Genomic DNA, 27,047 nt, shown 5'->3' on the forward strand with positions numbered 1-27,047 from the left:
TATTGCTGTTTACAGTTTATCTCTATCTATAATAATATTCAAGATAATAACCAAAAACAGCAAAATTTCCTTAAAATTACCAATTCAGGGACAGCAACCCAACAACAGGTTGTTCGATTCATCTGAAAATTTCAGGGCAGATAGATCTTGACCTGATAAACAATTTTACTTATGTCAAATTTGCTCTAAATGCTTTGGTTTTTGAGTTATAAGCCAAAAACTGAATTTTACCCCTATGTTCTATTTTTAGCTGTGGCGGCCATCTTGGTTGGTTGGCCGGGTCACACCACACATTTTTTAAACTAGATACCCCAATGATGATTGTGGCCAAGTTTGGTTTAATTTGGCCCAGTAGTTTCAGAGGAGAAGATTTTTGTAAAAGATTACTAAGATTTACGAAAAATGGTTAAAAATTGACTATAAAGGGCAATAACTCCTAAAGGGGTCAACTGACCATTTCGGTCTTGTTGACTTATTTGTAGATCTTACTTTGCTGAACATTATTGCTGTTTACAGTTTATCTCTATCTATAATAATATTCAAGATAATAACCAAACACAGCAAAATTTCCTTAAAATTACCAATTCAGGGGCAGCAACCCAACAACGGGTTGTCTGATTCATCTGAAAATTTCAGGGAAGATAGATCTTGACCTGATTAACAATTTTACCCCATGTCAGATTTGCTCTAAATGCTTTGGTTTTTGAGTTATAAGCCAAAAACTGCATTTTACCCCTATGTTCTATTTTTAGCCATGGCGGCCATCTTGGTTGGTTGGCCGGGTCACGCCACACATTTTTTAAACTAGATACCCCAATGATGATTGTGGCCAAGTTTGGTTTAATTTGGCTTAGTAGTTTCAGAGGAGAAGATTTTTGTAAAAGTTAACGACGACGGACGACGACGACGGACGACGGACGCCAAGTGATGAGAAAAGCTCACTTGGCCCTTCGGGCCAGGTGAGCTAAAAAGACTGATTTAACTGTATCATGCATTATAACTTTCTTTTAACTTTTGTCTTATTCTGTGTAATTTAACTTAACTAACATGAGCCAGATGTAAATATATGTCATAACAATAACTTTGTCATGTAGTAAATAGGTTTAAATCTGATAAAAAGAAAAACATTTTACTGTCAGAATAAAATTATCAAACATAATAAAAATTTGAGAGATAATTAATTATCATGACATGCTGTTATGAATATTATTTATCAGTATTTTCCTAAAATAATTCAATTTATATATTGTCTTTCAGCTTCATTTTAACTTAAATAAGGAATGTAAAACTTACATCATTTCTTGAACCCCATTTTAAACCAATTATATTTAGTGTTTCCATAAAATTCATGCATTTTTGGATAAAAGGTTTTGATGTACATTTCATTGGTTCCGTATTTTAGCTAAAGGTGAAGTTAATTTTGGCAAAGACTTATCCTAATGAGGCCTTCATTTTTCCATAAGTAAATGCAAAAAGGCAGCAAAACACCTAAATATGTACCCTGTAATTTGGTCCTTATGGGTGACTGAAAGGAAATAATCTTTGAACACTCCATATATGGTAATATATTTGTCATGTGACTAGAGATTTGATTGTAACAAAACATTAAACAGCACTATACAATCACATGATAGAAAGGCACTACATAAAAGTTCTAGTTATTATAATGTGTCATGGATTGTTACACAATGAAAGCTATTCTAACACTCTAGTTACAACTATCTGAATTCTTGGGAAATATGTTTATAATAATGAAGAATTTGACAATTGAGATTGGTTGATCCATTAATACTTTCTTTTAATGCCAGTGAACCACATATTACAAGACAAGACAGTACAAATAGACAATGAGCTTTGATAACATAGATTCTGTAATCCTTTTTCTATAAATCTATGAATACAAAGGATAATAAATTTAGAAATTCTAAATTTAACTGATTAGTAACCAGGAATTATGAGTTTGAGTTTAAAGTTATATACTAACTGGTGTTCAAGTTGAAATAACTTTGTAATTTGTGACTTTTGCTTAAATGTAGTATATGCTAAATTCATAAAAAATCAATAATATAAAAATAAAAAGGAAATTCTGGGAAGTTTTTGCAGAAAAGGGAAGAATGGTTAATGTTATTCCTTTCATCTATAAAAAAGATTATTCAAAATAGCATTCTTTAAAAATAATGCTATAAATACTTGATCTATATTTTAAAAAAACACACAAAGTATACCATTCTACTCCTTGATTCAATTATATGTATATAAAAGATAAACAATTTGGTATATTGTAAGAATAGCTGTTAAAAAGTTGATATAAAATTATTCAGATATACACTCACTACAATAATTAAATATAATTCTTTTAAAATCCCACATAAAATGGTTCTAGTGAACTGCAAAATCAGTTCTTGAAATATTTTAAATTCTTAACAGTCATAGTTGAAATGAGCTGTGTAAAACTTTACTAAATTAAATCTGATGATTACATAATTACAGAGTAAGCCGTTGACTAAAAAAAAAGGTACAATAACAACTGGATCATAAATGCTATAATATTAATACAGACTTCTAAATGCTAAAGAAATAAGGCATGCTGACAGTTTATTTGAGGGCATAACCACCAGTACTAAGGGGAGATAATAACTAGCACATTTTTTTCAAAGTATGCAGTCAAATAAAATATGTCTTAATGATACACAATGTTAAAGAAACTGCTACTTTCATACAATGCTTTCATAAAACTTATCCCAATAAATGTTAACTGTCATTATTTTCACTAAGAAAACTGTTTATAACCGTAAATATTTAATTAATCTCAAAATTCTCAATGTCGAAAACAAGAATGAAAATATTAGTGATGTCAGTAATAAAAAGAATGTGTCCAAAGTACACAGATGCCCCACTCACACTATCATTTTCCATGTTCAATGGACCATGAAATTGGAGTTAAAAATTTAATTTAGCATTAAAATTAAACAGATCATATCATAGGGAACATGTGTACTAAGTTTCAAGTTGATTGGACTTCAACTTCATCAATAACTACCTTGACCAAAAACTTTAACCTGAAACTTGCACTATCATTAATTAGGGTCAAAAGTCTTATTTGGCTGTTAAATTAGAAATATCATATCATAAGGAACATGTGTACTAAGTTTTAGGTTGAATGGACCTGAACTTCATCAAAAACTACCTTGACCAAAAGCTTTAACCTGAAATTTGCACTATCATTTTCTATGTTCAGTGAACTGTGAAATTGGGGTCAAAACTCTAATTTGGCATAAAACTTTAACCTGAAGTGGGACAGACGGACGAACAGACGGGCGACGGTACGACAGACCAGTAAACATAATGCCCCTCTACTATCAAAGGTGGGGCATAAAAACATCACCTTTATTATTCTGATTAATTCAATGAGATCAACATATTTTGTAAGATAATTGGCTACAATTTGCCTTTTTTTGGGGCGGGAAAAGGGGGGGGGGGGGTACTTTTTCATTAAGAGATCATTTTGAGATCTTTTGTACCAAGTCAGGAATATGACAGTTCTTGTCCATTCGTTTTTGATGCGTTTTGTTATTTGATTTTGCCATGTGATTATGGACTTTCCGAATTGATTTTCCTCTGAGTTCAGTATTTTTGTGATTTTACTTTTTATGATTGATGTGGTTATAAAATCAAACCAAAATGATAAGAAATATTTATAAGAAACTTCACCATGGTAGATCAAGCATGAAATATAGACCAAAGACAACTTTCACATTTCAGATGTTAAGTTTGTGCCTATCTTTTAACATCACAGTAAGAGTTGAGTATAAATTGAAGATCATGTGACCTTATTTAAGTGTGGACTTTTATCACTTGACATGTAAAACATAAAATTATTCCTCTACGAATTGTAGTTGCTTAGGTCTGAACTTTATTACAAATATTTGTTAAAAGACAGCCCATGTGACCTACTTTTAGTTTTGACCAGCATTTAAGTGCCTTAGATCTTGACCTTAACTGGAATGAAGGTACAGATACTTTATCATCTATCCTCAACATTATTCTTACAAGGGGGGGAATAGTCGGTAACCAGAAACTTCAGTCACACAGCCTATCAGCATCAAAAGGAAAGGTTTACAATTCTAAAAATTTGTATTTATAATAATGTTTTTATGTTTAATATGACTTTTTTGGTGTTCTGAGATTTCAAGTTCACAAAACACTCTTTTATACTACATGTAAATATATAAATTCCCCGTTTCCCATTCTCAATTTTAAACATACATAATAATTCATATAACATATATGATACAAAATTGTTGCCAATTAACAAATTGAAACGTAGAAAGTTAACAAAAATATTGTGATAGAAAATATATAAACATTACTAAGAAGATAATGCCTTGTAAGTTACATGGTCACAAAACAAACACAACACACATAATATCATACTAAAGCTAGGATATAATCACAGATACAAAGGAATTGATTAAAAAAATAAGAAATAACAAATTCAAAAGGCCAGAAATAGTTACCAAACCTATTTACCAGTAACAGATGGTTTGAGCAAACAGATATTATTATTTTGTGTGGCCTAATGAGAATTAACAATGTTAACAATACAACAAAGTAGGTATTGCACTGTTTTAACAATATGTATGTACATTTTATACATGTGTACTTCCAAAAGAAAGATATTTCATTTTTATTTTCTGGAGAGAGTTAAAGTTACATTTGTCATTTTTTTTTCAATACTCTTATGCATATCGACTGATTTGCTTGTAAAAAATGTACAACATACTTAGGGTTATAAGTTAAATGTGAATGGTACCATTTGAACCATGGACAGAATTTTCCATGATAAGAATAGTAAAGTTTTATGCTGCAATTTGTTAGGCCCTACAATAATTCCTTTCTAAAACAATTTCATATTTAAGCAGTGGTGCAGACAACAGTATAACCTATTTATAAGAATAGACTGCAGCAAATATGTAAAGATATGCTTAGCAGAAGCATTAAGTTATAAGTTTGCATAACAGACAAATATATCATAAGTATCAATAACAGGAGTATCTTCTCATTAGTTTAATTTGCAAGAGGTATTTACCAATGCCTGTCAAGTGTTTTTTGTTTGGGTAAATTTTTTACCTATTCTGTTCCCAGGGTTTTATTTTTCACAAGATTGTGCATAGCAAATTGATTTGACAGTAGACTGTCCTAGAGAATATATGTAAAACAAAAATAGCATCATTCAATGTATCAACCTGAAACGTACTTCTCAACACCTTACTTGTACTCTAAACATTTCATTGCACTAGATACTGACCCGTACATTAATCATTTGACTACAGGGTTATGAGAAAAGTATTCTGACAATAATAAAGTTAAAACTTTACACTCAATTTTAAAGAGGGAAAATATGACATTACGAGTGAACTAAATTTTTTTTTTTTTTATATAGGATCTCAAATAGTCATAAAGATTTATTTTTTATAATTACATGTTCAATATCAATTTATAACTTTAATGAGAAAGAACATACATGTCATTTCTTTTAACATTTTTTTTCTCTTTTAAAATTTCAGCAAATTACTTGCATAAATTGAAATAATATACAAAACGCAAGCTAGGAAATTGTAAAAGTAATGAAAAAAATACTTTTATTTCAAAAAATGCAAATATACTGATAGCTTAAAAAAATACCAAAACATTATAAATAATATGAATAGAGTATCCATAAACTCAATTACAACAAAGTATTTTGCAGTTAAGACATATTTGGTTGAAGCCATAAAATCAATAAATATATTATGCTTTTCGTAAATCAAATAAATAAAGGCAGTTGAATATGAGACAAGTAAAAATATTTTTTGGCATAGAATCATTAAAGAATTGTTTAAGCAGAAAAAGATTTCACCAAGAAACTGGCATCAAGGATCACAGCTACATTTAACACAAAAACAAACACCAGAAAAGCAATACTGGAATGAAATTGACAAATATTGAGCTAGCCATCAATTTGCATAAACTGAGATATAATAAAACATATGTTATATAACAGATTTCCTGCAAACGTTCATTACAATAAAAGAATGATTTACTTTCATAAAGATTCTAAAATGTTAAATGAACAAACAAAAAGTAAAGCTGCTTCATTATTATCTCTGAGCAAAATAAAATCTATGAATACATCAGCAGACTCTGACAATAGGCAGTTCAGATTGCACATGATTTCTGTATATATTTGAGGAAAGGCAGTTCAGATTGCACATGGTTTTCATGTATGTAAAAACAAAATTAATAAAAATAAACTTGGGCAGTGCTTTAAAAAATATGTGAATACACATTGGATTGTTTAAAAAAAATAAATTTAAAAGGTAAAGAACTGGTTTTATTTATTCGAAAATAAATATTCTGCCTTAAGTTGGACATGCATGGTTCACTAAGTTATCAATCTTACAAAATAAATGCTAAATGATAAAGATCATGAAATAATGAGTTATCCTTTATACATGTATATCTACAATTTCAGATAAAGAATGATATTCCATAAATAACATGTCTTTTAGTTATTTTAAAACAATATATTAATTCACAATTGTGCTCACAAATTAATTTCACTAACAAAGTTAACTGTGAGGTCAGCTATTCCTTGGAAGATAACCTGCTTCTCTTATCCGCCTCTGTTAAAATAGAAAACTAATTATTATACAGTAAAAGTAAGTTTGATGAAGCATGAATCTTAAGATGATAAGAAGACGTAATTTAATTTTCATGACAATATTTTTTATACATGCCACAAGTGACCTATTTCTTTTGTAAAGAGCATGGATTCTGCCTCCTTTCATGTATTTAAAACACAGTGTTCTCCCCAGGCCGTTTTAGCGCCGCGATTTTCAGCGCTATTTCAATTTCCCGCTGTCCTATTGCACTGACCGCGTCGCTATCCTGTTCAACCGCGTCGCTATATTTTTTTTTCGTATTTTTTAAAATTTCCCGCTTATTTTTCTTTTCGGATCACGTGATTGACTGGTTAACGATTTTTGAAAGAATTATTTCCGTTGTATTAAAGTAACTCCGCGGGACCAGTCTAATAAATTTTACAAAATGGCGTTGAGAGATCAAAATAAACAAAGATTTCAACATTGACATCCATTTTTTCAATTTAATGAATATATAGAGGCATATATGAATGAAATGAGAAGAAATAAATTGACCGCATTTCCCAACGACATTCACAAACTTGTTTAACGAACTTTGAACAAACACTGATTTTAACAACGATTAAATTGGCTTCAATGAGCTAGTCTTTGAAGTATTAATTATCACCCAATCGAACTAATACCTGTTTAATCAGCAATTCTACAGTAATGAATTTTACCCTTTGAAAACAATTAAGAGGATATGATTAGAAAAACAAACCCCAAGCTGATACTAGACTTGAGAAATTCACTTTCTCGATGTCCAGCTTGGGTGAAGCCAAGTTAAACGTCGTAAGGTTAACAGAACACTGCTACATTTTTTCGCTTTAAAAAGATGCCGAAACGTATGAAAGGAATGGTCAGTGCTAACAGAGACATATAATACATGTCTCGGGTGCTGAAAAGTTCATTTCTAAATTATATAAGGGAAGTTTTACCCCTTTCTCTGACAACGTTGTCTCGACCATTTTTTTAACCATCTACGATTATATCATTACTTTTTTGCGTTTACAACCGAACTGTCGAACCTGTATTGCTTGAAAGAAGCATCTCTGTTATCAAGGGATTCATTATAAGCCCGTATTTTACGATTACTTGACCATACATGGCTCTTTTTCAAATGGATAAGGGGATAAAACAAAACGAAAATTTTGTGTAAATATATATAAAATATCGATATTTGTCAATCAATCATCAATATATCTTAATTAAATATTGCTTTAAATTTAATGTAAACAGAGGATGGCTTGGATAAGGAATAGTATTTAATGCTACAAAAAGACACAGGTGTAAACAGAAAGTTATGTCAGCCAGTAAGGGAAATAATTTGGGAGGGAAAGACCTAAAAGAAGTATTGTCAAATCTTGACAAACTTATCTGGTGGCATGTATTCAAATGTTTATAAAATTATCAAACAAAACCTTTAAAGGTGGTAGTTGTTTCAATTGGCATACATAATGTATTTGATTGGTAATTCACCTTTGAAATAAAAAAATCTCTTTAAAATATTTTTACAGGATTTCTTTCATATTCATAATTGGAATATTTTAGCCTTTTTTTTAAGCAAGTCTTTGATAAGATTTGAATATTATTAAAAGAGCAATTTCATTTCTTCCTTTGAAATACTATACTCATTTTTATTGAAAAGTTGTACTTTGCTAGAAATGTTAATAAATGTAAATGTAAAAAATACCAATCTTGACATTGAAAACTTTCTCACAGAAGCTGACAATGACTTTATTGTTGGTCCTACATGTTCTGCAACATCACCTGTTAGTGATAAGAAATCTTCACATCTAGGCAGTCTGGTATAGACCCACCATGGAAAAGACTTCTCCTTGGGTTTTATAGACAGATAATATGAGGATTATATGAATTTACAAAGGAGACAAAAAGACTTTTCTTCTATCATGTCTATATCCAGACAATAACATTAGCAAACAAAGGGGTAACTTCCATGAGCATGATGAGGACATCATTACAAGAGAAAACATCAATAGCATTATATAAGAAAAACACATAACAAATCAATTACAAACCAACCGCGCGCCGAGACAAAGTTACTGAGAATTGTCGAAAATCACGCGCTTACCACAGCGCTATCCAAAAATCCTGGGGAGAACACTGAAACATTTAACTTAAATTTTCAATGCTGTTGATATCATTTGTAGCACTGAAGCAGAATATCTGAAGAGTTGCAAATGACTCTTTAAAAGCATAATTTAGAATAGGACACATATCAATACAGAATCATATCTACCAAGGATTTCTATTGAATCCAAACTCATCAAAACTCGTTCAACTCTCGGGAATTATCCCATATATCAATTATATCAGATATCTAAGCTGTGTTTTGAATTAAAAACAGTATACAAATTTTATGTAGACGTAGAAGTAAAAATTTAAAAGCCAAAACAATTTTTTTCTAACAATGTTTTTATTATTAAACAAAATATAAATGAACCCACAGTATATACAAAAGAGGCTACAATACAGTTTTTGAAAATAGAAAAGTAAGAAGTAAGCTTTAAACCAATATGGCAAACTGTGGACCTCCAACTACGAAATCAAGACCATATGTTGACATTTCTTGATGACTTTGTTCTATTAAATGTGGGATGCTGTCTCATTCACAGCTTATATAAGTTATTTGTTTCTGCAGTATACAGGAAATTATTGCAGGCATATCTTAATCAAAGAGCAGATTGCTCTGAGGGATACGATTGCCATTGTTTCCATTGACACATGTATACATGTAGCTGGATAATATTATTTTCAAAACTAATTCAACTGATGTAAAATGTAATTTACGTAATCTGAATAGTTACAAAAAAGCCAATCCCGGTTAAAAGTGTATGAACAATGTACTTAGGCCTAATGTGTTTTATTTTTGTACTATCAATTCCAAGTTTACTTTCCACAGCAGTCACTGTGAGACTCAGAGTGAGAGAAGTATTTCACTTCGTATCTTATCACCTATTTTCCTATGTTAATTCTAGGAGGAACCCCATTCCTAACTCTTTAAATATTTAATTTTCTTTGGGTCAGTGATCATGACTCCTTTTCGTACACATTCCTCGGTTTAAATTGCAATCGTTTTTAATATAATACGACATTTATCGACAGAACGAGTTAATGTTTCTCAACGTGTTGTACATGTTTTGATTCAGAATTCACGGAAGTGACTTGCGGAAGGGAGACAACTCAAAACGATAATATGGAAGACTTCATTTCGCCTGAAGGGCTGTTGAAAGTAACGGACTACATTTCTTTTAATATAAATGATTCATATGATTTATAATTATGTAACAACAATGACCCTCAATAGCAGACATACATAGAAAGGATTCCATGAGTTATAAATTAATCAATTGAGTGGGGAATCTAGAGCAACCATTTAACCTAGTACCCCTTGAAGTACAGAAAATTATACGCATGCGCATAATTACCTAAACAAACCCTGTAGTAAGAACGTATATTAAACCTAAATGGTTCTCTATTTTTTATGAAAGTACAATATCAAATATCAGTTTAATAACGGTGACATATAAGTAAAACTCCACTTCAGTTCTTATATGACAGAAATAGATTTATCGGAATTCAGAGAACTCTCACATTTTTATCACAACTGGGGAATTTCCTCTGACGTATTTCTAAATTTATAAAAACACTAAATATAAATACTGATTGATTCTAATTTTCCGTGTTGTTAAAAACACACATATAAGTCAAGGGAAATACCAAACATGAAGATTATGAAAAGAACATTATAGGAAAGTTTTTTAAGTTCAATCCCTTTGTTTGTTTTTACCTTTTAAACCAAGACAATCATAAGAATCTGAGATGGTCCTTAATGTTTAGAATAAAACGGTTGACGTGAGGGAATTGTCCTGAATCACTGGTATAAGTCTACAGATTGCTTGAAAGCAATCGTATTCCAAAACAAGCAATACAATCCAAAGTTAAATAGTGTTAACATATACGTATGGTTGTGAGTAACTGTAGGTCTTTTTATTTAAAATCAATACACATTTTAGCCAAGGATGGACACAGAAACACATGTGTCAGAAAAAGACGAAATAGAATTAATAGGACTGAAAAGATGTTAAGTTTAGGTTAATGGAACAACAAGCAAACATTAAAATATAACCACAAAAAGAATATTTTATTGATATTCTTTATATTTTCTTACCAATTTCCAGTTAATGAGCTGCACCCAGTCATTGGATTCTTGATCTGTTGATGAATACATGTAAAAAGTTCTCCAAGCAAACACTAACCTAAAACAGAATTCATTCATCATTGAACTTGAATTTTTTAAATCAAATGAACAAGGTCAGTTTGAAGAATAAAAAAATGTTTGATTTACTTTCTTTTGTGTAAACTAATCTATATATGTCCTTGCATCAGCTTGTTATTTTACAGTTCATGACATTGCTGTATGAAATCCACTTGGATATAGGACAGCTAATTATAAGAGTCTACGATTGTTTGATTTATTTTTGGTGTTTAACGCTGCTTTCAGGCTATTGGCTATTACACTTCAACCAATTTTTATAGGTGGAAGATGCTGGTGTTCCAATTGAGAGATACAAAGAAGGCATGTTGTCTATATGATCAAATTTTTGCTTCTTTTTTAGTTATAGCAGCAGCAGATATATAAACATATGATTTTATTAAGTATTGTAATGTGATCAACAAAAAATGTTGAATGCACTTTATATTACTATGTATACTGTGTCAGGGATGAACATTCCTGTATCTGTTGAATGCACTTTATATTACTGTGTATACTGTGTCAGGGATGAACATTCCAGTATCAAATAAATTATGTGAATTTTACTAACCTGAATACATTAAATTTTCCTTTAATACTGGAGTCTCGTTCACACTCGTTACATTCATGTAAATCTAAAGCTCGTATAGGATGCTTGTCGAACTTATCCTTGAAATACCTCAATTCATTTTTCTGAAGGACAAACCATCTGATTCTCCATGTCTGAAATATCAAATATCATTTGTTAAGTGAGATATATATATTTCTCCATTTATCCGTACCCGACCTGCTGAATGTTTTTTTTTATCTCAGTTTTTCATTGGTTGAAATTAGATAATAATGTCAAATTTTCTTGCTGTTCTCTAAAATTTCTATTGTGACTCCATGTAAAAGGCGACCATGTCTCGTGACGTCATGAAGAAAGAACACATCTTTTTTTCAAGGCTGTTCAATAAGAACAATTGCGTTTGTCTTCATATTGTTTAAAAATCATTAGAGAAACAGATTCTATCACCAGATCTTGTGCAATACGATACTCTCGACAATTAAATTTTAAATATGTAACTGTCTCGAAATATCATATCACACTGATGTACAAAACAAGAAGCCTGGTATCTTTGATGAGTTTTGTACTTATATTATAAGCTAATATCTTTGAGGGGTAGAGGCAATCTTAAACTGTAATGCCTTGTGTTTAATATCTCTAGAAGAAAAAAAGTTATAAAGAGACAATCATTTTATTTAAGGTTATATTTTCTGAATTAACTACAAATCCTGTTTCTTCTTTAAATTCACAATTCAATATCATGTAAAAAATTATATAATTTAGAATTACCTCAATCTTTTTACTTGTCATGTGTTTTATATTTGTTTTGCGTATGCATTTGCTTACCTTAAACAAGCCTCCAAGTTTTGTGAGATATCCTTCTTTAGAATTTATCTACAAAAGAAAATATTCTACAGCACAGCACTTTAAGCAGACTTATTATGGATTTACATTAAGATATTGATTACTAACAAACATTTCTGTGTCTAAAGTCATTAATCTTGACAGTAGTTAGAACTGTCTTACAATTTTGTCAATTGGGAATATATTGTGGTGTAAGATAGTTGGTCAACTACAGGAAAAAAGAGCTGTTGTGTGTCTGTACTTGTCATTTGCTGAAAGCTTCTAAATGTCTATTTTCATTAATTTAGGCAGTTCTGGTGCTGTATTATTGACTTTATCCTGTTATTCAGGCTAAAATTGTAATGATGTACGTATTATGCATATCTAAATTTGTCACCCACTATCATGTAGGTTTGTCATTGCATTTATTAAAAGATTTTAATGCAAAAATATATTTATCAACTTTATGTTTACATAATTTGGTACTTACCGAGAATTCTGGTCCTTTCAAATTTTCTGATGCTGTACTGAACTCAGCATGAACACGAATAGTATCGTAAACATTTGGTTCCTCTATATTACGAGGATATGGGTAGTTGAGTAATGTCATTTGCCCTGCAAAAAAAATTTGTTTAAATATTTTATTCCAAATATCTTTAAATAAAAAAAGAGCTACATGTAATTGATAACTATTTTATTATATTCATCAACTTGATAAAAAATGTCATAAATAGAACAGATTGATTCCCTTTTTCGTAACTCAGTTACCGACCAAATAAGACAAACTACACAAAAATCAACAATCAAGATGTAAATTAAAACTATCTTCTATTGACGAGAAACAGTTAACTGTATGCCAATACAAAACAAGTGAAACTGCGAGCTACTGCTCACTGATGATACCCCCGCCGCAAGTGGATAATATTAATAGTGTAAAAATATGCAAGTGTTCGGTAAACAGGAAGTTGTCGAGTGATGAATCTGAAAATGCATCACACGGTATAGCTGACTTATATAAATCCTGAAACCAAATTTCAGAAATCCTTGTATTGTAGTTCCTGAGAAAAATGTGACGAAAATTTTCAAGTTGGCTATCATGTGTAAAATCATACAAGTGTTCGGTAAACAGAAAGTTGTCGAGTGATGAATCTGAAAATGCATCACACGGTATAGCTGACTTATATAAATCCTGAAACCAAATTTCAGAAATCCTTGTATTGTAGTTCCTGAGAAAAATGTGACGAAAATTTTCAACTTGGATATCATGTGTAAAATCATACAAGTTTTTTCGGTAAACAGTAAGTTGTCAAGTGATGAATCTGAAAACGCATCACACGGTTTGGCTGACATACATAAATGTTGATACCAAATTACAGAAAGGGTGGATGTGTAGTTACTGAGAAAAATGTGACGAAAGTTTCATGGGACTGACTGACGGACGGACTGACAGACAGAGGTAAAACAGTATACCCCCCCTATTTTAAAGCGGGGGTATAATAAAATAACTAAAAGCGTAAATTAATTCATATTTCTTGAACTAGTCTATAAATTAGGAGTTAAGTCCCCTTTCTAGAGTATGATAATAGACTGCTTTAGTTCAAGAGTAACAATGAATGCAGATTGTTATAACCTATATTTGATAGTAAGTATAATATTCTTTATGAATTTTCAGGATGATTTAGGTCATTCAGTAGGCAGCAAAGTTTAAATGTTAGGTAAAGGTTATTTTCTGGTAAAAGAATGAGATAGTCCTATACACACCAAACCTTAACTCAAGTCCATGTGTATAATGAATACACTCAAAAATAAAACACCAATAAATATTTAATTTTTGTATTCATAAAATCACCTTAATATCTATGTTACAATATAAAGGAAAATGCATTTCAATTCACGCCTATAGCAAATTACCTGATTCAGATCCAATCAAAGGTTTATTTGTGAAATGATGTAGCAATTCATCTACACTGCTGAATTCTCCATGACCAAACTTAAATACTGTTCCTGTCCATGTTAAAGGGAAATGTTTAACAGCCTGATCACATCTACAATCAAAAATATAAACTGAAGGTTTAAAACACTCGTTACAAAAAAATCAGGATATTGATAAACTCTCTGAAATATAAATCGTCTGTAATGTTTTGGTTTGCCACTATATTGTCTTTCCTGAGTGAGGTCATTTAAGCATTGTGTCTCATCTTTTAGTCTTGATCATCTTACTGACAATGTCTAATTTTAGGTGAAAATTTGTCATAAAACATGTATACATATTTGTTTAGGAGCCAGCTGAAGGACGCCTCCGGGTGCAGGAGTTTCTCGCTGCAATGAAGACCCATTTGTGGCCATCAGCTGTTGTTTGCTCTATGGTTGGGTTGTTGTCTCTTTGACACATTCCCCATTTCCATTCTCAATTTTATTTCATAGTATTCTCACCTTACTGACAATGCATAATCTCCTAACTTTGAACTATCTCTCAACATGTATGTTCCATCAACACCATTCTGTAACAATAAACTCTCTGCAGTATGTCTGTCTACATTTGGATGATACCATCTATAAAGAAAAAATATCTATTACAATATTTTCATTTCTGTAGTATTTTATAAAAAAAAATTAATAAGTTTTTTTTTAATATTAAACGAGCAAAATATCCTTAATACAGATAAATCAGCATATACAATACTGATGATGTTACCCTGTTAATATTTATTATGTATAAATCAGCATATACAATAATGATGATGTTGCCCTGTTAATATTTATTATGTATAAATCAGCATATACAATACTGATGATGTTACCCTGTTAATATTTATTATGTATAATGAATGAAAGCCTGATGTAAATATTAATGAAAATAATTGTTCCATATTATTTTCAGAAATTTATGTATACTCTATTTTTCAAATAGGTCACTCAGAGTTTGATATATCAAAATTAATTTTCAATTTACATAAATAAGATGTTGTGTGAATCAGTCATCACCTCAAGCTTAATGATACATGTATTTATATTTTGGAGAGAATATATCGTAAAGTGTATCAAGGGACACAACTCTTGTATTGTATTGTATACTGGAGATGTTTCATTGATTCTGTTTTTTATGCAGAAATAAATATCAATTACTATATACTCTTCAACTGTGATAATGGTTTTTTCTAATCATAATTGTTTTCATGTTGTTTATATTTATAAACTGTAACCAAAGACAGCTCATTGTTTTGAATTCATTTGAATGAATTTTACATCTAGTAACTAAATTCGTTATAACAATTAATTAGGAAAAGAGATTATACAATTGTAAGACTCTTTATGGAAAAAGTATGCAGGACTTTTTAAAGAAAAAATATATCAAATGAAACAAATGAAGGAAATGATGTCTGCATAAATAGTTCCTGCTACACTTATATACATTTCTTTTAACTGAATAGGAGGAAAATGAAAATAAAACACAATGCCTGTTTCTTGGTCTACTTTTAATATAAGTGTATTGATTCTGACTTACGGAAGATCTTTGATTTTATTGGTCATACTTCTGTTTGCCATTTTACACATTCATTGTTGGTTCCTTTAAGTCATTTTGTAATCTGTAAAACAAATTCATACATTGTTTATAATAGTTAATAATTTAAAAGTAGTATCCAGTGAGCACTTGTGGAAATCCAGTAATATTTAGAATAGATAACACAATTGTCAAGGACAATAAACTTATCATAGACAGAAACTTGCAAAAGAAGTCCTTCAGATACTCAAAATGTTATTCATGTAGACTGAGAGCATTCTGTAATCTTGGCTTGTAAAATAGCTAAAATCAAACCGTACAGATGTTCAATGAAATTTTGTGAGAGGCATGCATTTTATTTTTAAAAGAATTTTCATTTGAATGAACAAGTTATATGATGCAAGGAATGAGTATTGGAATCCTTATTTGTCATTTTTCTGAAAGTACATTATCTTCTAATCTTTATTTAACAGGTCTATCGTTTAGTTTTCTATTTATTTCTTCAAATTTAGTAAATTCGCTGTGATGAAAAAAAGCCAAACAACCTTTTTGTAAACTACATTTTGGCAAAGTATAAAAATCTATCATTTGTCATTTTAAGTATTTTCACCAAAAAAGGGCCAAATGTAGATAAAAATTCCTAGTTGTCTCAGATGTCATAAAATTTCTACACTTAGCTGTACTTAGTTGAATTAGGATCAGAATGCAATCTTAGATCTACAGATAGATTTCAATTGGACATGTAATCTATTTGATTTATTTCCCTTAGTCACCATTCTGAAGAGGTAAATGGTTGATTTTCGTATTTATATATGACGAAACATGCAGTAAAACAAGTCTCATTATTAAGGGCTCTGACACACTACTTCAGAAGCATAGGGAGAAGTGACCTGGCTTTTGAAACTGAGAGGGAGAAGTGGTAAGATTTGACCGAGAAATGCTGGTTAGCTCAACGCACTACAAAGTTTGTTTTTTGTAATATCTTATACTAAATGAACTTTTTTTTATATCAAAAAAGAAATAAAGTATCATATATTTAATTTAAATACTATTTTGTTGATAATGTTTATGAAATTCATTGTTTCTCATTAAAAAGATATATATATTTAAAAAAGTTAAGAAACTATAATTTTCCATTCTGGGATCATTATCCTTTTGTCAGATGCCATTCTAAACTGGAACCCTGCTGCAGGTGGCCAGTTTACTTCGTCTACTTCTACTATATAATATAGAACACGTTGAAGTTTACGTCACTTGTAATGCGCATTGCTTTGTGAAGACATATATACAGTGAAATATAACAAATTTGTGATAAAGCAAAAAAAAATTTACATAGTAGTAGTGCATATTTTTAATATATTATTTTTATTATATTAAGATAAAACTATTTACACATGATGAATTTACTGACTGTAGGTGTGGTTTGAGACAGCTACTTTGAACGACTCTATAGAGTCGCTCATCAAAATACTCAGGAGAAGGCTGTTACAGATTTTAATTGTGCGTGGGAAAAATGATTGTTGTCTTATTTGTGTTCTGCAGCATGGAATTTGGTATGAGAGTGTGTGCATGTTCCTGAACTGTCTGGGCGGTTGAATTAGTCTGTCTGTTTTTGTGATAGCAATGAGATGATATGTGATTTTATAGAACATGACCAGGCGTGCATCTGTTCTTCTGTGTGCGAGGTCTCTCTCATTCTAAATGATCTATCATGTCACTCACGTTTGAGGTGTTTCTGTGTCGGTAAGTGACATATCTAGCAGCCCTTCTTTGTACTTTTTCTATTTTGTTAATATCCTCAGTAAAGTAAGGGTTCCAAACTGAACAGGCATATTCTAGTGATGGTCTGACTAAAGATTTATATGCCTGTTCCTTTACTGAGGTGGAACTGATGTTAAGATTCCTTCGAAGAAAACCTAGTGTGCTGTTGGCTTTATTGCAGATGTTGTTTATGTGACTGTGCCATTTCAAGTCTGATTGAATTGTCACACCTCGGTATTTTGTCTTAGGCCTAAAACAAAATATTGTTTGTTTCCCCAATCCCGACCGACCCTGCAAAATTGGTGCTACTCACAAAATTTTATTGTCAAAACTAAGTCAAATATTATTTTATTCATTTTGGATTTTCAGGCTTGCCGGATCGTCTGATAATGTTCAAGCTTTTTGGAAAAATAAAATTATTTCCCTACCTACCTACCCACACCTGGCTTGGCAGGGTTGGGATTGGGGTAACAAACAATATTTTAATTTAGGCCTTATCGACATTTTTAAGAATGTGGCCATGTAAAGTGTAAATATATACGAATGGATTTATTATTTCGGCTGATGGACATGACATTACACTTGTCAGGATGGAAAGCTATTTTCCATGTATTTTCCCAAATGACTAGTGTGTTAAGGTCTTTTTGAAGGGTTTCACAATCACTGTTTGATTTTATTACCAGATATGCAATGGTGTCGTCTGCAAATAGGCGTATGGTGGAATTTAGCCCAACTGGTATGTCGTTAATGTAAAATAAAAACAGACTTGGGCCAAGAACAGATCATTGAGGCACTCCGGACTTTACAGGGACATAGCCTGAAGTCTCACCCTCTAGGATAACTGCTTGGGTACGACATGATAAGAAGCCCTGTATCTATGCATTTGTTTCCCCCTGTATCCCATAGTAATTTAATTTGTGTGTTAACAAGTTATGACTGACTTTATCAAAAGCTTTGGAGAAATCCATTATAAGTACATCTGTTTGTTTTGAGTTTTCCATATTTTTCAAATGTTTTTAGTGACATCATCTACAAATTCCAAAAGCTGAGTTTCACAAGATCTGTTTTTTCGAAAGCCGTGTTGTAGGGGGTACAGGAAGTTATGTTTGTCTGCATGTGTCATGATTGCGCTAACTACAACATGTTCTATAAGTTTACAACATATGCATGTCAAAGAAATAGGTCTATTATTCTCTGGATTATATTTGGAACCTTTCTTGTAGATGGGTGAAACATGTGAAGTACGCCAGTTAGTAGGGACTTCGCCAGTGTCTAATGATTTTTGGTATATAAGGCATAGTATTGTGCTAACTCCCTTAAGTTCGTCTGGTCCACTTGCCTTGGATAGCCAAATATGTGTGGTTCCAGTGACCCTATCTTCCCTACTTTTTTGCCTTGAAATTAGCCTACCCTTAAGATTTTATTGTCATTTTTCATTAAGCACTGTTAAAGTCAGAATGATGCTCCCATAGACTCAATGTAAAAATAAAATATAAAATAAAATAAAAAAACCTACCTACCTACCCTAATTTTTTTAAAGATGTAACTGGAACCACATATACTTTTTTATTTGGCCTTATATTTATGTCGGGCATGGTAGGGTAAGCTGTTTTCTGTTGCATGTATTATGATTGTTTTCAAGGTATCCGGTCGTTCCGGCCCCAAACCGATCCGGCCCCAAGTCAATCCGGCCCAAAGTCGATCCGGCCCACGTCGATCCGTCCCCAAGTCGATCCGGCCCCATAATAAAATATGAATAAACTATATTCACTATATGGAGGAATTTGTGACAAGTTTCATCATTGATTTCTATTCTAATGAAGTCATTTATATATTTTCGGAATAGTCTTAATTTTTTACAATGTAGCAGTAAATGATTTAGGGTTTCATTTTCCGAGTTACAGAAATAGCATATCGGAAAAACATTACTATAATTTCGTCTTTTTTTATAATCTTTAGTAGGAAGGGCATTATGCACAACTCTGTAAATAAAATCTTGCTGGTAATTGTTTAACTCATCATAATGTCTTGTTTAACAAAATCATTAGTCTAGAATTGGTTTGTTTATTCAACAATTGTCTGATGATTGTGAACTAAGGTAATGCCACTCGTAATCACTTAATTCAATCAAATCCTGATTTATTAAAGTTACATAATCAACAAGTTCTTTGTAGTTCGATCTTTTCGTTTGGTGTATATAATAATAATTAATTGTATTTTTTCAGGTAACATCAGAGGCTTCTATAACACTTGTTTTTTTCTTTATAATATCGAATACAGTCAATATATTTTTCTTAACGTTGACAATATTTTGAAAAGTTGTGTGTAGATTAAAAAAAAAAACAACAACAACAAGTTATATGAGTATCCAATATTCTGTATCTGTAGATATAATTCATTTTATTATGTTTCCTAACTTCAGTAATCAATAATTTATTTTGAAAGTGAAAGTTACATTTACTAAATGCATTCTGTCTTCTCTTTCATAGAAAGGATTCGGCATATTATATATATCTTTATTTTTATACCTTTTAAATATAATTTTTATTGGGGCCGGATCGACTTTACATATGGGCCGGATTGACGTGGGGCCGGACCGACTTGGGCCGGATCGACGTGGGGCCGGATCGACGTGGGGCCGGATCGACCCGAATTTGTTTTCAAAATCAGTAGCAGTGATTTTGTTTGGTGCTGAGAAAACTGATTGAAACTGCCTGTTGAGTGCATCAGATTTTTGTTTGGTGTTAGTTATATAAGTTTCCCATTCTGCTTAAGTGATGTTATTCCGCTGTAGTCAGTTTTTTATGCTTTTAATATAAGACCAAAATTTTTTCATGTTGGAAAATTTGATTTCATCTGGTTTTGGTGTTACAATATTTTCAATGTATTGCCAGTATGATTGTCTGAGTTGTTTTTGTACCTGATGTTTAATTTGCTTTTACTTGTTTCTCATGTTGTCATTTCCAGACTTTTTCATCTTTTTATAAAGTCTGTCTCTCTTTTTCATTAATTTTCTTGTTTCAAATGTTACCCATGAGGTTTTATTTTTTTTAGTTAGCTTTTAGTGTGGAATGTGCCCACTGACTAGTTCATTAAGTTTTGTTTTGAATTCTAGCCACAGTTCATCAACAGTATGTGTATTAACCTTTTCCTGTATAGTATGTTTTAAGTTAATTATTTCTTTTTCATTGTTTCCCAGTTTGCCTTGTTATAAATCGGCACATTTCTTGGTGTTTGTTTTATCTTAGATGGTGTTAGTTTGAATTCAATAAAGACAATGTCATGATCTGAGATTCCTGGCTTGATTTCAATTCGTGGGACCTGCTTTGGTAAATTTGTGATCATGAACTCATAAATTAGTGTCAGTGGTTAATATTAGAATATGGAGTTCAGTCATGGCTGGCCTTCTGATCCATACGCACGCGCGGCATAGTAAAATCAGTGCCCGGCACGTTATCATCAGTATGTTGATGGAGTGCTGAATTATAAAGAAGAAGAAGAAATATTTCAGTGGCAGAAAAATTACCAAAACAACGATTTTTTTATGAGCAATTAAAATCTTTCAGCTCTATTCCTGATCCAATAGCATTTTTTTTACAAAACTTTGTGAGGGACATGTAGCTTACAAATGTCAACTTGACTACTCATCCAAAAATCCAGTGTCACAATGACACTGCCTTTTATAATTAGGGTGTCTCGATATAAAAAATCCTCAGCTAGAAAATCAAAAAAAGTGCGACTTTATGGTCTTCACCGAGTACTGGTACGGGGAAATAAGCTTGTGCAGACAAATTAATAACGACTCCCTGGACAACTAGTCAATACATGTGATTTTGTTTTAAGTACCGAAAGATCCGTGTTGAACTGTTCAACAAATAAAGAAATGAATCATTCAGCGAGGCGGACCGTTCCTTCTAAAACTTATATACGCTGGAGGGATTTGCGGCGATTTTAATAGTGTTATAAGATGAATACAAACCTTTTACATAAAATAACTATGATATGTTGCCTCTTCAACGTAAAACAAAAGGACAATACAGTGTTTTTACGAAAGTTTGTTTTGTTCAATAAACAGGAAGTACTATTACAGGGAGGTAACTGATTTACCCGCCAATCTGTATCTGTATCTGTGTAAGTAATTCCCTCCTTTAAATGAGCACTTCTTTTCAGAATCGGTTTAAAAGTTCACAATATATATTTACAGGACTATATTTACAGGGGTCTTCGGTGTTCAAGAAAAGCAAAAATCTACGCCCGTGGGGTGAATGTTGGCTACATTCAATGGCCCTTTCGTTTGTTTGACGGTAGAGCTTTCAAAAGTTCATTTCTTTTGGTATGTAAAGCATAGCACAGTTTTCTATTTATATACTCTACTTTGAAGCAGTTGTCCATACATTTGCATCTACAGCCACATGCGCATAATAATCTACTTGGATCTAAAATAAGCTGTTTATTTATTACTAAGCTGGTTAGGTTAAAGCATTTATCACAGTTTTTAATGCTACGAAGAAAGCAGTCTAATTCATGCAAGTATGGTATACAAGTGTTATTTAGAGGTTTACAGTCTAGAATAAAATGTTCAACAGTTTCTGAATTTTCATTGCAGAGAAGACAAGTTGGATCTATTGAGTTTTGGTTAAATGCAGCCTTATTGCTTTGCAGGTAATAAGTTCCTGTTAATAGCTTTAATTTTGGTTGTAGGCGGCTAATATCTTGTGCAGAGGTACCAACACTTGCAAGACATGGGATGAGTATTGTGCCATAGAATATTATTTGCAGATAAATTGCGAAGAGAGCTGAATAATGATACTTTTGTCCTGAGTTGTTCATGCCAAACGTTGTCCACTGCCTACTTAACATTTGCTTTCCATTTGTATCTACTGACTGGGTTCTGTATAAGTTCATGAGCTGATTGTAGATTGTATTGTGCAAGTAAGCAACGTATTTTAGAAAACCAGTGTTTGGAGTTAAATCCGGATATCGAGAGTTGTCTTTCTGCCAGATCTTTTTCGACGGATGATTCCATACCACAAATCTAGTTGTATATGTTTAAGGCTGCTTTGTGTATAATGCCTTGGAGTGGTATAACTCCTGCTATAGTATAAATTGCTGCATCCGCAGTGTTGTTGGGAAGCGACAAGATTTGTTTGATTGATTTTCGATAGAATACTTCTAGTGGCTCTAAATGTTTATTGTCTGGAAGAAGAATGTCAATTCCATAGATAAGAACTGGAAGAACATAAACGTTGAAAATGTGAAGACATGTTAGTGGGTTTAGCCCGTTCTTTCCATGCAGACCAGCCCCCATCAGGCTATACATAGTTCGTCTTGCCTTTGAGATGTTTTCATCAAGCTGATAGTTTTTTTTAAATCAGAGCTGTGTTTTATGCCAATATGCACAGCTGAATCTGGCTCATTCATTTCATTATTAATAATTTTGAAGTTGAAGCCTGTATCTTTTGAAGGTGGTTCATGTTTTAATATGACACTTTTGGTTGGTTGGAGTGAGTATTTCTCCGGCTTGCATGCTGTAATTCTCAACCGTGCTTATCATTGTTTGGAGGTCATTAGGAGAATTGGCAATGAGAGCAACATCATCTGCGCAAGTCGGGGATCCACAGTATATATTTCCGATGTAGGTACCAAGGCCGCTGTTTTCTAATTGGTCCAATACATCATTGATGTAAACTTTGTACAGTTCGGTGCTTAATATCCCACCTTGTCTTACTCCTTGTTGTACAGGGAATGGTTTTGACATTTATAAACCGTTCCATTTAATAGAGGTTGTGGCGTATGTACTCAGTTGGCGGATAAGTAGCCAGAGGGTCCCACCTACTCCTGATAGAAAGAGTTTACGATGTAAGCTGTTAAGATTGACAACATCAAATGCTGATTTTGCGTCTAGCAGAGCAACAAAAACAGGCATCTTTTGGTCCATTGATTCTGCTATGGATTCTATATTATGCAAAAAAAAAAGACGGGATAATTAATAAAATTATCTCGATATTAATAACATTATATTGGTTATGTGCATGATTTTAAATTTTTCAAATGTTGTGAAAATATAAGGACCAAGAGGTGTTTCATTATTTTTTGGAATTGATGGTCTGAGCTTGTCAACATACTATCAGTTTTTGGTTTTAATTGCTTTTTTGCTAACAAAATATCGACTTTAAAATAAAACACACAAATAGTCCTATTCAAATGGAGGTTTGCATTTCACATTCTACATTATTTTTACACAGTGGCAAACAATAAATAAACCCACTTTTTACATGAAAAAAGAGCCGGTCACCCTGGGCCCTCTATAAAACCCACCTCTGTTGCATACTGCGTTGCGTGCTATTCTAATTTTGTATTGCAAGTTTTTATATCTTGAATATACTGAGAAAAAAAGATGTGTAATGATTACCAATGAGACAACTCTCCATGTAAGAGACCAAAATCGCGGACACAGAAATTAACAACTACAGGTCACCGTACGGCCTTCAAAAATGAGCAAATCCCATACTGCATAGTCAGATGAAAAGGCCCCGAAATGACAATGTAAAACAATTCAAACGAGAAAACTAACGGCCTATTTTATGTACAAAATGAACGAAAAACAAAAAGTTTTATGTACAGCACGGTTTTTATATTCGATCAAAAGGATCCTCGGAACTTGTGTTGCATATCTTACATTGCTGAAAGGAATCTGTGACGTACCCATCCATATACAGAAGTGAGAAATACAGATACAGATGACAACCCGACTACAGCCGAAGTCCACCAATGGGTCTTTAATGCAGCGAGTAAAGCGAAAAGAGCCGGAAATTTAACCAAAAAAAATATTTTAAGACATAAAGGTGACAACCCAAAACTGTAAATATAGGGGTACCCCATTAAAGGGCTAAAATACAAAAATGTGACCATAGAAACTTTTTACGACCAGACGAAAATTCAAATATATAGGTTTGCAGCCGTGTGTTATTCCGGAACATTAAACTCGTTAACTAAGCGTCTTTTTCGATGTCAGTTGCAGTACTATATTGCATATAGTATAAGAAAAAAAGACCAAAAACTCAAAATCCTAACTTTGACCACTGAACAATGAAAATGAGGTCAAGGTCAGATGACACATGCCAACTAGACATGTACACCTTACAATCATTCCATACACCATATTTAGTATACCTACAATCAGTGGCGTAGCTTGCCTTCTGTTTATACCGAGGCAGGGGGTCAGGGGGGCTCCTTAAGCTATCAAGGTTTTTTACAATTTGAACAAGAAAGAATCGTTAAAAATAGTTGCTGTTCAATGTTAGTTCATGATAATAATGTAAATTATATGTCTTACTATCTATACTCAAAGCTATAAAAATAACAAAATACGTGAAGGTATCACATTAGACAACCAATGAAAAGTCAGTTTCCTGACTTGCTAGCAGTTACAGAAAGCAGGAACATATATATTGACATACTGTTCCCAGCAGAAAGCCAGCTCAAATGCCTAATGGCTCCCAATATATTTTCAAGCCGTAGTACACTCTAATATAGTTGGCTGTACCTCACTGTGACATGAGTTAACGTCATATCACAAGAAATCATGACCTTGCTCGGTGGATAGAAGAAACCTGTACAAAATGCTCAATACAGAAAAAACAAACGCAAATATTAAGGTTTATTTGTAATAAGTTTTGTGATGATCATTGATTTGGTCGTAGGTCACGAATTATTGATAATCACCACAAAATGACAGCTGGATTGAACAAACGAATTTCAGGATAAACTAGGAGAAAAACATATGCTACATGTAAAGTGTAGCACGGCACTTGTTTTAGTGGTGTATTCCTTCGAAGGTCTTGAAAGATCTTGAAATTATATATTGAATGATTTTTATTCAACTCTTTATTTTTCATTCACAATGAACATGACAACCGGCGAATAACTAACATTTACTTTATTCTGAAGTCTTCATTATAAATGAACAGTATGTGGTTGATTTTTTTATACATGCATATAAACTAACAGACATATTTCTCTGGAATTAGTGATTCCTTTAAATATTTTAAATTCCCTGATAAGCCTTTTGAAAACGTACTATGAATTTAAAATAGCGAGAATAAAACTTGAGAACCACACCATATAAATTATTTTCTGTGCACTATGATATATAGATGCATATTTTGTTTTGTTTGGTACCAGAGTCAATAAACATAGTCGTAGGGGAACATGTCAACGGTTATAAATGAGGGTTTGAATGCTTAGAATGGGAGTATCAAATATATATTTTTCAATCATTGTCGCCCATAATTTGATTTTCCTTTATTTTATAATTTAACACCATTTTAAATCCATATTCTTTTAAATTTAAATTAAAATTTCAGGGCCGATTTTTCTGTTTTCTTAAAGCCCCACACAGGCCCTCATATACTAGAAATTATTCTGACACAAAATTATATTATTTACCTAATTCAATGGTAAAGTGATTTGATCGGGTGATTCGTGAGTTGGGTCCTCATCTTTCTACTCACTGTTTTCGCTTGCAATGGGGTAGGACAAAATAAATCTGTTGTCGATTTCCTTTTATACTGACAAACTTAAATTACAGAAAACTACCGTAAAGGGTTTTTCCAAGTAGAGGAGGGAAAATTAATTCAAATGTTCCCATAGGTCTTGAATAAATCGTAAAGGGTATGAACCAATAACCGCTATATTATTGTTTAGTAGCCAGTTTGTTGCAATAATCATTTAAAAGAAAAAACAGTGAAGGAAACTATTTTTTTTTACTGAGGCAGTTGCCTCGGTTGCCTCAACGTAAGCTACGCCCCTGCCAATGTATTGCATACAGTATAAGAAAAACAGACCAGAACACAAAAACTTAACTATAACCACTGAAACATGAAAACGAGGTCAAGGTCTGAACCATGAAAACTGAGGTCAAGGTCAGATGACACCTGCCAGTTGGACATGCACACCTTACAGTTCTTCCATACACCGAATATACTAGTCTTGTTGCTTATAAATAGTATCTGAGATCATGGACTTGACCACCAAAACTAAACCTTGTTCACTGATCAATGAAATGAGATCGAAGTCTCGTGAAAACTGTCTGACCGGCAGCAGGACCTTGCAAGGTACGCACATACCTAATATAGTTATCCCATTATTTATAATAAGAGAGAATTTAACATTACAAAAAATCTTAACTATTTTTTTTCCAGTAGTCACTGAACAAGGACATTGGACATGTGACTGACGGAAACTTAAACTGTCTGATGGTCATGAAGATCTTGCAAAGTACGCACATACCAATTACAGTTATCCTATTACTCACAATTAGAGAGAAATTAACATTACAAACAAATCTTAACTTTTTTTCACCATGAAAATGAGGCCAAGGAACCATCAACTGCTTTGTGCATGTGTAATTTTATCTTAGTAGTTCCAGCTCAG

General features: G+C 32.1%; 1 protein-coding gene across 1 annotated transcript; it reads right to left on the reverse strand.

The window, feature by feature from the left end:
- Positions 1-5,464: 5,464 nt before the first annotated feature.
- On the reverse strand, positions 5,465-21,726 carry LOC139489495 (dual adapter for phosphotyrosine and 3-phosphotyrosine and 3-phosphoinositide-like). Its single transcript, XM_071275942.1, has 9 exons — positions 21,592-21,726; positions 15,855-15,936; positions 14,783-14,902; positions 14,261-14,394; positions 12,840-12,964; positions 12,353-12,400; positions 11,531-11,682; positions 10,876-10,963; positions 5,465-6,665 (listed from the first exon to the last, which is right to left on the reverse strand). The coding sequence occupies exons 2-9, from the start codon at positions 15,902-15,904 to the stop codon at positions 6,624-6,626; spliced, it is 759 nt and encodes a 252-aa protein (XP_071132043.1). The 5' UTR covers positions 15,905-15,936; positions 21,592-21,726; the 3' UTR covers positions 5,465-6,623.
- Between the last annotated feature and the right edge of the window lie 5,321 nt (positions 21,727-27,047).

The sequence above is a fragment of the Mytilus edulis genome, chromosome 9 (genome assembly GCF_963676685.1).
Source record: "Mytilus edulis chromosome 9, xbMytEdul2.2, whole genome shotgun sequence".
Lineage (NCBI taxonomy): Eukaryota > Metazoa > Mollusca > Bivalvia > Mytilida > Mytilidae > Mytilus > Mytilus edulis.